Source organism: Thunnus maccoyii, chromosome 13 (assembly GCF_910596095.1).
Source record: "Thunnus maccoyii chromosome 13, fThuMac1.1, whole genome shotgun sequence".
NCBI lineage: Eukaryota > Metazoa > Chordata > Actinopteri > Scombriformes > Scombridae > Thunnus > Thunnus maccoyii.
This window is the reverse complement of record NC_056545.1, coordinates 25,449,051-25,464,700: the sequence shown is the minus strand read 5'-3', so window position 1 is coordinate 25,464,700 and position 15,650 is coordinate 25,449,051. Positions and strand designations below refer to the sequence as shown.

Here is a 15,650-nt window from a genome sequence, read left to right as displayed (position 1 = left end):
AAGATTATTTGTTTTGCAGGTATTGAAGGAGACAGGTTAGTTATGAGGACAAAACTCTGGACTAGAAGAAATAATAGTGTTACTAATGTCATGTAGAAACTAACAACAAGCCTAACCAGAGTTTTGATCCAGACAGCAGTAACTTAAGTGAATTAAGTTATGTGTAGTTGCTACTGATTCTGATGTGAAGTCTGATCAAAAAGACCAAATTGATCACTTGCAAGATCACTTGGAGGTAAACAAAACTGACTTAAGTTTAAAGTGAAACAGCAAATGCATTGTTTATTTTATTGTACACTGGCTTACCTACTAGACTACTGTAACTTTAAAGTTTAATGATTGTGTGTGAATGTTGCCTGCTGATGTGGGTAGAGTTAAGGGTGGATGAGTGTGAGGGTGGGTGTGTGTGTGTGTGTGTGTGTGTGTGTGTGTGTGTGTGTGTGTGTGTGCGTGTGTGTGTGTGTGTGTGTGTGTGTGTGTGTGTATAAACACAATGACGCCCATGTTTTGTTCACCTACCCCCTAACAGCCCTTAAAAAGCCTTAAGTGTTTGGTCCTTGGACTTTCCTTTGAAAATGAGCATGGTTTTAATGAAAACCCCAAATAATAAGGAGAAAGAAGATGGTAAGGATACGCAGAAACAGCAATTTTTGGTTTCTTTGTTTTTTCTGGTCTTTTTATTTTAATAAAGTTTTGTTGAATAGACAGAGCAATTCCTTAGAGATTCTTTATGGAAAGTAAGAAAAGGAGTAATATTTTGTAATTATATATTTTAGCAATGTGTAGTTACTGAGCTGTAACATTTTTTCCAAGTTTCAAAGCTTCAGTTTGCAGTTGTGACTATTTATAATACTTGATTTGCTTGTTATTTAAATTTTATTTTCTTCTTTTGTTTCTTGTACTATTGCTGTGAAATGGAAGAAGGTCCACAAGCCTTTCTTTTGTGTCATTCTGTACGACAGATAAAAGGCAAGAGCGTGAGAGTTGTGCTACTCTTTTTGTAATATTGTAATAATAAAATAAAGTTCTAATTTATGCTTTGAAATGAGTCTGAACCATCGTTTGGATTATCTGCAACAGTCTGAACTGCTCACTTCAGCCTTACAGAGATATAATAACTCAAATGTCGTCGTCCTTTGTGACAGTTAGTTCAAGTATCTTACTGTTCACACATTTGTTTCTTACACAGCCAGTCTCACAACTGGCTGCACAGTTCAAAAGGCCTGTCTCAACATATGATTTGTAACTGCAACAGCTGGTGCTGAACGTGGTGATTGTTGCACCAATTACTGTGCTTTCATGCCATTTATCCAGGACAACCTCTACCAAATAGAAACAGGAAGTAGAGTAGACAAAGCAAGCTGTGAAATCCCCAGGACTATCTGGCTGCAGTAGATTTAGCTTGTCTGGCTGTGATGAAAATGGGACTTGGATAAAGGGCACCCAGCAGGAGGGCAGGATCAGCACCTTCATGATCAGTATTACTCCATGAAAGATTTTTAAGGGCTGCCAGAGGTGCCAGCAGGTTTATGGCCTTTGTGCAGAGGATGCACATCCTGTTCAGGTGGTGACAGAAAAGGCATTTACAGAAGCCTTTGGATTAAATGTTTGACGTATTTCAAATCCATTATGTCCCAGGCATTTAAGCGGCACCTGTTGCTGCATTCTGCATTGATAGATTACGCTTTTGTACACCATTATGTCAGTCAAATGAACAAATAAAACATGCTCTTCATCAGTGCTCATGGTAATGAAATGAAATGAAATGCCTCAAAGACTTCAAGATTTAAATTCAAGTCAGAGTGACAGTTGGTAGTCAGATCTTCAGTTGTTGGGGACCTGAAACTGAATACTGTCTCTAGGTTGAATGCCTCTTGCTCAGGTCAGTCAAGTTGAGCAGCCAGAGTGAAGCTCTTTGTTGTGAAGCTCTTTACACTGGTGTGGTGCTCAGAGGCCTCATCTCTGTGGACTGGTGTGTCTGCCGTCGCCAATTGCCCTCCGTGAATAAACCTCTCCAGCTCCTCCCTGTGGAAAAAGGAGGAAATGTTACTAGACATGGATGACTTTCATGTCACAGAGAAATGCTTAAAAGGCATTTTCTAATCTAAACACTTCTGAGTCTGTGTCCATGTTTCCGCACCTAAGTTTCTCCTGTGCGGCGGGGTGTCGGAGGCAGGCTGTTGGACACCATCCCCGCACCCAGGATCCTCATTGATTTTGCCCAGGTTGATGTTCCATTTGTTCCAGTTGACTTCCTCCACTCTGAGACAACAAGAGGACACATGCTCCAATTACTGTCTACTGTGTGAGGCATCAATCAGCTGTCAGAGAAGGCAAATTAGTGAAGAACACATTGTACTATGCATCAACCGATCCTACTCACACAGCTGCAATCTTTTGTCAAATTTTACTTGCTGAAGCCTGCTTTTTTTTTTTTTTTTTTTGCTTCTCAAAGGATCAACCTGTAGTGGCTGATCAAAAATCTTTACATTCACATGTAAAAGAGATGAGACTTTGTAACATAGCAGACCATCTCTCACACGCAAATCCAGTAACTGATCATATCAACAACAAATGGAACTCTGATAACAACTTCAATACTCCTCACAATATTCTTACTATCACTGCAAAATCTGACACAAACCCACCAAGTCATGCATTTGAGGACACACAAGCATATTTACTGTTATCCAGCACAACTGGACACAAAACAGGACCACCCCTGACCAGTGGACATATGAAACATGTAGCTAATCACAAAATGTGACTAATAACTGTGTTAAAATGTTCAATCATCATAAACACAGCAAACATACTAATTTCTACAGGCCTTATCCAGGGCTGGATTAACCAATGGATCCTCCTACTTTCTGTGCATTGTGTTTGTACCTTGTCACCTTTAAGTACATAGCAGGTAGCTCACATTGCAGATTACCTATGGCGGCTTCACTACATTTCCCCCAGAAACAACCAGTACTCCAATGCTTGAATACTACCCTGCCTCATGTTTGCTGTGTAGCAGTTGTGGCAATTTGATAAAACACACATTTATTAAATGATATACACTGTTAGAGCATTATATCAACTGAAATAATTATGGTTTTAAAGTAAAAATTTTGACCCAAAGCCCTTCCGTTGGACTGGGCCTCAATATTACAGAACACTATCACCACTGTGAGACTGTGCTTATGAACAGCAGTGCTTTGAGCTAAATGTTAGCATTTAGCATGCTAACATGTTCACAATGACAATCCTAAAATGTTGATGTTTAGCAGGTATAATGTTTACAGCGTTCACCATCTTTGTTTAGCGTGTTGGCATGCTAACATTTTCTGATTGACTCTGAACATTAGTTTTGCATGTATTTGGTCATAAACCAAAATATGGGACAAATTAAAATGTTGACCTGATGATGGCCCGAGAGGAAAAGTTAAGGAATCACCAATGTTGTGATAATTTGTTCTGAGGGGGACATGGATGTGTCAATCAAATTTCACAGTAATATCCATCCAACAGCTGTAAAAAATAATTTAAAAAGAAAAAAAAACATACAGTATGTCAACCACATGGTGGCACCAGAGGAAAAATCAGAAGAACCAAAGTCATTAAGATTCACTGTCAACAGAAACGAATCAATGTTGATACTATTTTTTTTGCCAATTCATCCAGTAGATGGTGAGATAAATAAAAATGTTGACCTGCTGGTGGCGCTAAATGAAAGTCAGTAGACTACATCCTCTGGGCACCATGAACACATTCACAACATCATCAAAATTCATCACAATCCATCCGATAGTTGTTAAGATATTTCGGCATAGCATGGCTTAAATGTAGTTTCCATGTGCTATAGTAGTACATATTACCAATCAATTTTGCAAACCCATTGTACACAGAGATGGGTACTTGGGTCATAATCTGTGATGAGGCAGAGACATTATGAATATTTATACTATTATGGCAGTACACTTCTATGAAATCCAGGACATTCACTTGCACCTGTTGATGGGGCCTTACCAAACACGTCAGTCCCTGATCATCATCATCATCTCATCATTCATTTCATCAATTGTATCATCATTTGAAACTGAAAGAAGCAAACCTGAAGCACCGGCGATGGTCTCCTCCAGCAGCAGTGCCCAGGTTTTTCTCCACCCCACAGCGAAGTCTCTCCCTCATACAGCGAGACAGCCTTTTCTCCACGTCCAGGATAGTGATGGCCCTCTGAAAACACACACAAGTTGAAATCACGCTACCACATCAAACCACAGCTGCCTTGAAATAGACACTTGATCACAGGGCCCCCTGGTCGCCTCACCTGCAGCTTCCAGATGCTGGTACTCTCCATGGTGATCTTCTCCACAGTGCGGTTCATGAGGGCGATGAGCATGTTGAGCAGTAGGATGTAGGTAAGTATGATGTAGCCGATGAGGAGAATATAGAAAACCTCTGTGTACTGGTAGTCCTCTGTGAACTCCATGTCGCCCATGCCGATGGTGAACTTGAAGAGCTGCAGCGTAGTGTTGGAGATGGTTCTGAAGTCGGCGTTTACACAGTTCTTATCAGGGCTGACGGTACTTAAGAAGCGCCCCCTTTTTGCAGGGCAGGTCAGCAGGGTGACCACCGCTGTGACAGGAGACGAGAAGAAGCAGATTAAATACAGTACATCCTCCGTTCATGGCATGTTGACAACAGCAGTGTTATGACATGTTTATATCTCAAAATGCCCTTTACTTGTTATGGAAAGTAATAGATCTTAAATGTGGGATGGTGCTACTTTTCAAATGAGTAAAAACTTGATTATATCACCTTGTGAGTTATATCTTCAAGTGTGAGAGTAGTAGATGTCTTTTTGAATTATTTTTTTCACTTTACAGAGGAGAAAATGAAATACCTGCTGAAAATCCAAAGAGGAAAACAATGTAGACAAAAAGAAAGCGCAGGATATCGCTGAGGATCATCTGCAAAGGAGAAGAGAGACAGTCAAAGGGATCAGACTGATCACTGTGATGTTCAGTGTGGTGCTGTGAGACCTGTGTGGACAAACCTTCTGTATCATGACGCTGTAGATGCCCATATGTCTGTTGCCCCTGGAGAAGTAGAGCAGATTCACCCAGCTGAGAGCGAGACACAGCACCAGGAAGCCGAGGTACTGCTGATGCCCACCCAGATACAGTCCAGCTGAGATCAGGAAGAGGACAGCCTGCACAAAACTTTAAACAGCAGAGAAATCTGTACTGTAAAACATGAGGCTACAGCAAGATTCGTCTGATATTGTACTGTACAGTGTGTGAACAATAAGAAAATTAAATGACATGTTTTGAAGGAAGAATTCATCCTCACATCATCTGAAGCAGTTACATGTCACCAGTCTGTGCTGTTCAATAAATCCAACTCAATAAAACAATTTCAAGTTTTATAAACAGAAAACACCCTTCAATGTCAAAGGGAAAACAGATCTTTACAAAGTGACCTAAATTAATCAGAGAATGCATGTTTGCATAAGTATTAACACACTTAAATCATCACTGGTGCAGCCAACTGGTTTAATCACACAACTAGTGAAAAATAGATCACCTGTGTATTTCAATTGATTGTAGTATGAATGTGGAAGGTTCAATTCTTGGTGAATGCGAGTGTCATAAACCAACACCATGTAGATTTATTAAAGTATGGTCAGACTATTAATTGGAAAAGTGGAAAAGTGGTGCAATATTACTTTAACTTTGTACAGTTACAATCACTAACTATATACCCCTTTTAATAGCTGACATTTTTGATTTGTGCAGCACAGGTGGAATTAATAACATTAGTGGCAGCTGCATTGCATTTAGATGAGCCAGTTCCAGCGCTCTGGTATTGTGTTTGCTCACTCATTGACATGGTTTACAGGGACAATTAATGGAATGAAGTTCAAAAGTATCAAAAGAAGTTCCCCTTCTCTGGATTGACTGCAGCTAAGAAAATCATTGCATTGTTCATACATCAAACAGTGGACAGTTCTTTAGTTATAGAAATGTTGATTACACATGAGGCAAGAGCTGCTTATTTAGTTAAAATCTATTTGCAAATTAATTTTTTGTTAAAGAAGTTTCAAGTTTCTATGAAGTGCAAAGTAGCAAGAGGGGTGGGTTGAGGTGGATGAGTCACATGTCTTTTTCTCCATTCCTGTATTTTGTGTCTTCTCATTCAATTATATTTTCTTTTTATCTTGCATTTATATGTCATTAATTGTATTCATGTCTTCTATGAATGTTTGTGTTGTTCTGTGTGAATAGTGTGGAAACTAACTTTAAAAAATGGTCACAAAAAAGCCACATTAAATCTCATTAAACTTCTCACCTCACTGCAGTGATGTAAAAGTGTACTTCAGGGTGTGTCAGTACACTGTGACATCACTGCTAGGTGTGGACAAGGTGCATTTCTGACCACATCCAGGTGAAACAGACTTGAAGATTTGAACCAGAGATGGCAGTGAAACACAACTTTTCTTCTGACCACCTGTAGCGCTATGGAGCATGTTTTTACTCTTTTTATTTTTCTATGGACACACATGGACGATACAACACACCTTTCCGCCACTGCTTTTGTGTGAAGAAGAAAACCAATTGCTAGCAATCATGAATGTTAACATTGAACAATTTCATATATTCAAAAAATCAGTTTTGTAAATGTTTTATGTGGAAGGGAAAGCATTCAAAATGTTTGCTAGACCTCAAGAACACAGACAATGCATTTTGGTGAAAAACACTGAACGTAAAAATAACTTGTTTTTGTAAGTTGCAACTCCACAGGGCAGCTTTAATTTTGACCATGTCTGAGAAATAAGCATTACTACTTACAAAAGAATCTCATAATATCCGTCAATCAGCAACGTCTGCATCTTTGGGCGTTTCCTCTTCATGTCTATTATCTGGAGATAGAAGAAGTTTCATATAAGGGGAGCACTTACTTCCACAAGGTGGTAATATAAAATTAAAGCACAAGAGCACCAACGTACCCCCATAACAAAGAAAAAGCAGTTTGCCAGCGCTGTCAGTAGCTGACCCAAAACATACAGGTAGTCCATCCGGTCGTACTTGAGGGGAAATGGTGGCTGCAGGGCCGAGAACAAAAATCAGTAACATTTTCACAAGTCCATTTGGGATCACCAACCTGATCAATCACACAGTTTCACCTGTCCTCCTTTCTTATTGTAGGCCACCAGAGTGAAGATGATCAGATACAGGAGGTAGACCAGGAAATTGAAGAAAAAAATTCGACCTGCAAACATCTTCCACTTTGCCTCCAGCAGTCGGCTCAGAGGCTCCGTCTGCAGCATCTCATGACGGTTCTGAGAGGAGACAGGGGGAGACAGATGTTTGAGTACGCAATAACGACAGTAGCTCCTCTGACAGGGCTTATAATACCAGGACTCACAGGAATGTCACTGCTGTTGATCAGGATCTCCAAGACTGAGTTGTCCTCGTACGAATCCACAGAGGCCAGGTCGTACAGGGAGCAGTGGACTGGCCCGTAGACCCACTCTGTGAATTTACGGGACAAATGTTTGGTGTCGCACTCATGAAACTCCCGTTGCAGGATGTGCGAAAAAAGCTGCAGACAAACAGAAGGAAAGCCAAAACAAAAGATTTCTGTGAAGGTTCATTCTCATGCATCCAGATAGTACATCAAGGCAAAATGAATACCGGTAATCCACTTTACTGAAATTGCAGACTTGTGTAAGATTCTACTTTCTTCATATCTATAGTTTCAATTCATTGGATTATTCATTTTGCCTCAAGAAATTAAGATGTTTATGCCTGAATTACCAACAGGGAAAGTGATGCAGGCGTACAGGCCCCCTGGACCATCATGTGGCATGAAAACAATAGTTTCTCATAACGAAAACTGTGAAACATGTTTCTACTTCAATCCTAACAAGTGTCTCAAAATCTCAACCCAGAAACTCACAGGAACCAACACAACACAACCATTTGAATTATCAGTGGAGACGGGGGCCCTGTAGTACATTTGTGCCTCTGGCATTTCAATCCAGTCATGTCTGTTCTGGCCCTGCAGATATCCTCATATCAACCTGTAGCATTTTACCCCGCTCTTGCCAGTCTTAGCAGCCAGCTTGAGAGGCGTCAGCCCATTGTGGTTCTCGATGTCCTCCAGCTTCAGCTTCGGATGCAGTTGGGCGGTGGTCTTGAGGATGCGGTCGTACATGTTGGTGATGAATTCTGTATTCTCCGTGGTGTTGTCGGCCACCACCACCAGAGCGTGCAGCACTGTATTGCCATGAGAGTCTGCCAGCTGTACGTCCGCTTGCTGGTACTCGTTCTTCATCAGGAAGTCCACCATGTCAGGCTGGTTGGTGCAGGCTGCCAGGGACAGAGGTAACTCACCTGGAGACAACACAAAGAGGGAGGCCCTTCAGTGGCAGCATTTTTTTACAGTTTTTTTTCTGCAGAACTAATTAAAAAGCATTATGGTGTATGCTGTCAAAATGTTTCAAATGAATCTACATTCAGTTCATCAAAGTATAAGTATGACCTTTCACAGCAGGGCTTTGACAATGACAAATTTTTGTTACGGTTTATGAACAAAAGATATAATATTATCACTGATTCAATTAAGAAAATATTTGACAATATTTACCCATATATTAAAGGTACCTTATACATTTTTGTCCACTTTTGTCCATTGTATATATCTTGTGTTCTACCAAGGGTCTTTTCCAAGAAGCAGGTTTACAAGTCATATATACAAGTTACCTACATGACTTTGCAGTCTATGTTCCAGATTTGAGATTCTGGGTGTAAATCAGTAAATGAACCAAGATAAATCAGAAATTCTGCATATTTGTACAGCACTCTGTGCAAGGACAGACATGCACACATGCATCAATACGTATCAACAGTTGTTGGTGGTGTTGATATGAATTTAAAAAGGAGCAAAGAGGACAACTGCACTACCCTCTCAACATCATACATACTTTAAAAGGGGCACCCCACCAATTTTACACACGGTTTAGTTTACTTGTCACGACGAGTACTACTCAGCCTGTGAAAACAGGCTTGTGCAACATCCTCTGTTGCTCTGAAGGGAGCTCTCCAAAGTCTAAAAAAATAATCTTGATGATGACATCAGGGGCATCTCAGTTTGGGATTAAGGCTAAAAATGTCAAATCTCAACCTGTAGCATCAATTTTGACCATTTTTAAAAATTTGTCCCTTATGAGTACCCAACTGTACGGAGGTGCAATACTAAATCACTGGAGTACCCTTTTAAGTGAGTACCCTTAAAAGGGTCTTTTTGTGCTGAAGAAAATAGCACCCTATGACCCTGTGATAGTCTGAATGCTACAGGATAATTTTGTTGTACAGTACTCTCTGCAGTAGCATTAACTAATAATGTTAACCAATAACCAATGATCTTTGTGTGAGGATCCAGAGGAGGGCGCTCCTGTCTGCAGCAGCATCCACTCACCAAAGTAGAAGTTGGGGCCGTCATGTGGCTGGAAGAATTTCCCGCATGCTTTGGCGTGGACGTCTGCTCCTTTACTGACCAGAAGGCTGACATAGGGAATACTTCTCCTCTCGATGGCTATGTGGAGAGCAGTCTGGCCTGTCAGAGTCACACATCAGTACATATCAGAGAGCAGATCATATTTCTTTATAATCTCTCAATACAATTACTTTTATCTCTAATTATCATTAAAAAAAATATTATTACACAAAGAATACATACACATACATATAAAACGAAAATATTAAGTGTCACCAACACCAACAACAACATATTAGAAAAAAAAGAGAGTAGAAAAAAAACAGTGGTAGGGTAGATTCATATCCATATACATACAACTCGTGCACACATATTCATATACGGACGGGTGGCAAATCAAAGGAAAAACTGGTACAGGTCTGAGTGCTTGACCCCTACAGTGAGAGGATCTGGTTGGTCTGTTATGTTGTGGGGGGGCATGGTTTTGCTGGCATGGTTTGGGTCCACTTGTCCCCTCAGAGGGAAGGGTCACTGCAAATCAATACAAAGTTGTTCTGAGTCATCACCTTTATCCTATGATGAAACATTTCTATCCCAATGAGAGAGGTCTCTTCCAGGATAACAATGCCCCAATTCACAGGGTGCGAGGGGTCACTCAATGGTTTGATGAGCATGAAAATGATGTGAGTCATATGTTATGGCCTTCACAGTCACCAGATCTCAACCCAATTGAACATCTATGGGAGATTTTGGACTGACATGTTAGACAGCGCTCTCCACCACCATCATCAAAACACCAGATGAGGGGATATCTTTTTGAAGAATGGTGTTCATCAGCCTTGGCACTGATTCTACAGTCTCTGGAACTCTACTGGAGGGATGAACACCATGGTGGTGGCGAAGAGAGCAGTGATCCTTTCCTTAGATTTCTTTTCCCCCTTTTAATGTCATAAGCTTCTTGGAGTCTACGTTTGTCATTGAGAGAAAATGACTTTCTGTTTCAATCGTGATTGCAGTGTGCACTCAGGACCAGCCTCAGGTGGGCAATAATGGTACCGCAGCCACATATCATGGGAGTAAAGTTAAAAAAATAAATAATAAAAATAAATAAATTTTTTAAAAATTACCGTAGTTTTAAAATGTTTTTCCATATGTTGTCATGTATGAAGACATCCAAAATGAACACTGTAAGTGGACTACTTGATTACTATAGGCGGATTATTTAAACAGCATTAATTTTGTATATGAATGATTTCTGTCTTTAGCTTTTTGATCTTTTTGAGCTGATCACTGTAACTATGATCACTTTAAGCAGTTGCCACTGTATAAATTTAAATACAGCAGATGGTCATGGTTTGGACTTTATTTAATTTCCTTTTTGTATTCACATTGAACAAATTGAGCGAATGAATAAATAATCAATAACTTCAAAACAACGTTGACACACTTTTATTTCTTAAATTATAGATGCTAAGCTTTTAAATAAAATGTTCACTCCAAACAAACAAAGGTGACCATGAATGAAATGGGGATTAACTGAAATAGGTATTTTTGTAAAAGTCTCTCACAGTTCTTCCATTTTATGTTTGCGAGCACGGACATGATAAAAGGGAGGCGAGCGGGAAAAGACAGTTGGCGGAACCGTGTTTTGGGAGACTGTTTCCGCCCGTCGGACATTCTTTGACACGCAGCTAAATTAAGCCAATGACAGTTAGCCTGGTTCTGCTGTATAAGTTGTCATGGTTACTGAGCGGGAATTCATATAAGCCACAGAGATGGAACAGGAACTCTCACATAAATTAACGAGGCTTATCAAAATAAACCAGGCTTTTCCTTTATGCAGCTTGAAAGAAAACCCCTCAGGTCTGTGGTATAACTGCCCGAGTTGATTATATGTAAGAGAGTCACAAATATAACAGTACACTTCTATAAGATCATCATAAGACATTCCTTTTTCAAATATTAATTCAATAATTAATAGGCTCGTTCTGCTCATCATCAAAATAATTCATAACACTTGGCTTTCATAACAGGATTCTGCTTGATGATATTGGTATTAAAACCAGCTGACAAGGACCTTCCAAAAAACCTTATAAGTCTGGAAATGACTTTCTCTTTAATGTCGTAGATCAGATCAAGTTCTTTATGGAGCAGAGGATGAACAGACATCAGTCACTTTGCTGAAAACCACTGCGGATTTAAACTAAAGTCAGGCATAACAGATGCTTTTAATGCAAAGTTGAGTGCCTTAAGGTTTAACAATTTAAGTCCACCATGTTTGTAATCATTATATAGATAAGCTCTTTTTATCTTGTCTGGCTTACCGCCCCATGAAAAACTGAACACATTCTGTTCATATTTTTTAAACAGCTTGTCTCCCGGGGAAGGTAATGACATGAGAATATAGATAAACTGAGGAATTTTAGAGTTTAGAGTTTATCACTGTTATTTTTCCATATAAAGTTAAATTAGCTATTGTCCAAACTTTTTCTGTCAACTATATCTAACTTTCTATTGAAGTTTTCCTTTGTAATGTGTTCCATGTTTTCAGGGAGATGTATAACTAGGACATCTATTGGGCCATCCGACCATTTTAATGGCAGATCACCACAGAGCTCAAAATTGTTTCCTTCAGAGACCTCATTTGTAACACAGCACATTTATCATAGTTAGGTTTCAGTCCGGCAATAACTGGAAAAACTGCAATTACTTTGTTGTGTCTAAAAAAACAAAGAGAGTAATGGAAAAAGTTGTTTTAAAGAATATTGTCACAGCAGGCAGAGATGCACATAGTCAGACAAGAGAGGATTAAGTCAAATTTAAGCTCTGAGATTCACAGAAAAAAGTTTACCTTCATAGTAGCCGTTTGTGTAAGCTGCATTCACAAACTCTTTAATGTCGCCCATCTTCTCTGAGATGTCGATTAATAATTCCACCGTCTCGTTCTTGCCGTCTCTGAGGTGCAGCAAAGCCTTCATCAGGGCGGTCTTACCGTAGGACTGGTCTGCAGGTGTAACCACACATTTAGAGAGTTACCTTACAAGTCAGCAGTTTACTGTTAGCTGCAGCTGTTGCACTGTGGGACTGTTCACACTCACACAAGGAGTCAGACAGTTTCTTCATGTTTTGTTGTAGATACTGGTGCAGGCCGTCCAGCTTTTTGACATCCCTGTTGGCCACTGCTTCAAACAACGTATCGATGTTAAATGTCTTGCTGTCTCTCTTCTTATCATGCTGCTTCTCACCTCGAATTCCTCTGTAAACAAAATATGTTTTACAGTCGACTGGGTTACAAAAGATTTGTGTGGGTCAAAAGGTCAAGCAGCTTCACACAGTCATACATACAGTCACAGCAGTCATACTTTATGATGCTCAGCACCCGGGGGTCTAATGAGTAATAAAAAAGGCAGAAATCATATTACTGCTTCATGGAGAGGCTCACTTGTCAAAATTGAGATTGAATCTGATTTGAGGCTTGCTGTCCTCCATTTCCTCCTGGTAGTCAGTGTCCATGGGAGCTTTGGGCGCCTCCTGCCCCAAACCCAAAGCACAGACTAGACCATCCTTTTTTGCAGCTTTATGACGTGATTTCTCCTCCTCCGTCCTGTCGTCTGTCTCCAGAGAGAAGCCGAACATCTCTGATTTATCCATCTTCACCTCTTGCTCAGGTGCTCTGCATATGGAAATATGGCATGAATGCACATGACACAACAGATCAAGGGAATTTAATGATTAATAATAAGAGTGTAAGGTCAAGAGGTGCTAGAGGGAGTAAACATATGTGGTTAATTAATCAGATTCCACTAATTCTCTATCACATATTTACATTTTAAAAAGTGCACAAGGCTGGGAGCTACCCTTTATTACTCATTTGATTTGAAAAATATTGTAGGTAAATTTTCTGTGGAGCTTGCAGAACTACTAATAAAGAGTTTTTTAAAATGTGCAAAGGAGCCAGTTGTATCTTCTTTAGTGCAACACATTTTACCTTGCCTCAAAAATTACTTGAATCAATTTGAGAGTAGTAGCAGCTAGCACATTGCTTCATTTCAATCTGTCACAAGCCAAAAACAGCTGCGAGCCACTGCTGTAAACAATGCATGACAAAGTGTTGGTGGTTTTAGTTACCGTGTGTTTGTCTCATTTGTGTCTGAAACATGTTTACCACAAGGGGATCACTTCTGCAGCATGTCATTGGCCTTAGAGGCACAGAAATATTTTCAAACATGTGATGTTTCACCCCAAGTGACTAACAAAGAAGTTTATTTATAAGAGTATTTCCATGACAGCACTTGATCTGGTAAGCCAGTTCTGTGCGGAATAATCAAATTATTTACAGTAGAAACAGAACCACTTAGTAAAATAAATGAAAAATAGTTCAGGATAACAGGAACCTAATCTTTGGTGGCTTCTTGTTCCCCTTTTCTTGTCAGAAAATGGGGAATTAGTGACTCAGTGGAAACTGATCATCACACAAGGAATATATAGCACAGCAAGAAACAAAGGATGAAAAAGTAGAAGTAAGCATATCCATTTTTACACAAGTCTATTTTTCAATGGTTCATAAAATTCATTTTAATAATCAGTTAGTTGCACCACATCTGAATGATGAATTAAATATTTGCTTTCACTGACAAAAGTGGAGCAACAATATTTTAAAGACAGAGCTGCAAAATGTTCATACACATCAACAGCAGTACATGTTAAACTGTGTACAGAAGCGCCTTCTTTCACTGCATGTTATCCATGTTATCACACCCTGCTGCATTATTTATGAGTCTATTGATTGATGACATACAGTCATTTAGGTCTATAAGCCCTGTTTTTTAATAGAACACTCCAGCTACAGACTTCAAGTTATTAATAAAGACTATAGAGAGACAGTGTTCCCTCTGTCTGTATCTTTAGCTAATCTATTTTCTCATTAAACACATTAAACAACCACAATCCAAGCTGTGCACTGAATCTACAGCATGGCTGTATATGTTCAAATGTACAAAATGTATGATAAATCACAGCAGCATGTAATAAGGGTGTACAGAAAAAATGTTATGTTTAGACATTGTTAAAACATTTGCCAATAATCTTCAGGACCTGAAGCAATATAATCATTAGAAACTGCTAAACAAAACCAAACACATCATTTGACCCACCAGCAATAAGTCTTCCTGTCCCAGATTGTCTTCTTTGTTCACTATCTGATCCTCAAGTCAAAAACATAAAAACAGTACAGTGGAGCGTCCTGAAGAAAGCCGGGTGTGCGAGTCCTATTGTGCTGCACCCTGAGATGCACACTTAACGTAATAGAGATTAGCAGAAACAAGCCAGTGGGAGATAAAGTGACCCGCCCTAGAGAATATCAGAGCACATTACTGGAAGTCTGAGTGCTTAAAAGGGTGTATTGACCATCTCTGCTCATACCAAGACAGCAAAAAATACCACAAAGGCATGAATACCACATATGAGTACCACATATTGACGATACATTATCTGACATTTAGAATATACTGATCACAGTTTCCTGTCTAAGTAACTCAGTGAAGCTGAAGATGTTTCCAGCCCTCAAAGAAAGACCAGTGGCTCCTTAAAATATATAACATCCTTGTGTCTCTGAAAATAACTGATCATAAGTGAATAACTTACCGTTCTTGCACCGCTTTTTGTGTCACTTCTGTTTTATATTCATAAAGCGATTTTTCTTTTTTTTTTATTCTATAATGTTTCCTGCGTGTCTCATCTGCCTCTTTGTGGTTTCACTTCAATGGGTGTGTGTTTGCAAGGCTGCTGTGGTCCTGTGACTGCCTGCCAGTGTGGGCTGGCAGATCTGTGTTCATTCGATGTGACTATTTCCTTTCTTAAGATGACTTCCCCTTTTCACTGTTAGACGGGCCCAAATAGGTGCCTACCACCCAAACATTTATCTGTGATACTCCTTCATTCCAAATGTTTCTCTGAACTTGTGTGATTTTGTATGTAAAGAGCACCTTCCATTCAAAAACTGAGTCAGCACACCATAATATAATATAATATATCACCCCCTCAGAAGTAGAATAAGAACATTAAAGTTCAGTGACATTCATAATTAAAATATTCAAGATGGGAGACAAATGTGAATTATTAACACTGCTTTATTTTTAACAGGATTACATCACATACAGTGA

General features: G+C 39.5%; 1 protein-coding gene across 1 annotated transcript; it reads right to left on the bottom strand.

Annotated features, from left to right (window-relative positions):
• Nucleotides 1-1,132: 1,132 nt before the first annotated feature.
• trpv1 (transient receptor potential cation channel, subfamily V, member 1) lies at nt 1,133-15,188 on the bottom strand. The gene is made up of 16 exons (XM_042431489.1): nt 15,133-15,188; nt 12,932-13,162; nt 12,588-12,745; nt 12,341-12,493; nt 9,472-9,609; nt 8,089-8,387; nt 7,417-7,593; nt 7,175-7,330; nt 6,998-7,093; nt 6,840-6,910; nt 5,045-5,210; nt 4,892-4,958; nt 4,316-4,623; nt 4,100-4,221; nt 2,141-2,262; nt 1,133-2,025 (listed from the first exon to the last, which is right to left on the bottom strand). The coding sequence occupies exons 2-16, from the start codon at nt 13,138-13,140 to the stop codon at nt 1,931-1,933; spliced, it is 2,337 nt and encodes a 778-aa protein (XP_042287423.1). The 5' UTR covers nt 13,141-13,162; nt 15,133-15,188; the 3' UTR covers nt 1,133-1,930.
• Nucleotides 15,189-15,650: the final 462 nt, after the last annotated feature.

Bases quoted from the DNA above. Each gene is read 5' to 3' on its own strand.
- trpv1 (XM_042431489.1), bottom strand. From the start codon at position 13,140: ATGGATAAATCAGAGATGTTCGGCTTCTCTCTGGAGACAGACGACAGG. The intron at 12,746-12,931 runs GTGAGCCTCTCC...TTTTGTTTACAG, and splicing joins TTCAATCTCAATTTTGACAA to AGGAATTCGAGGTGAGAAGC. The intron at 7,094-7,174 runs GTGAAACTGTGT...TCGGCCCTGCAG, and splicing joins ACAATAAGAAAGGAGGACAG to CCACCATTTCCCCTCAAGTA.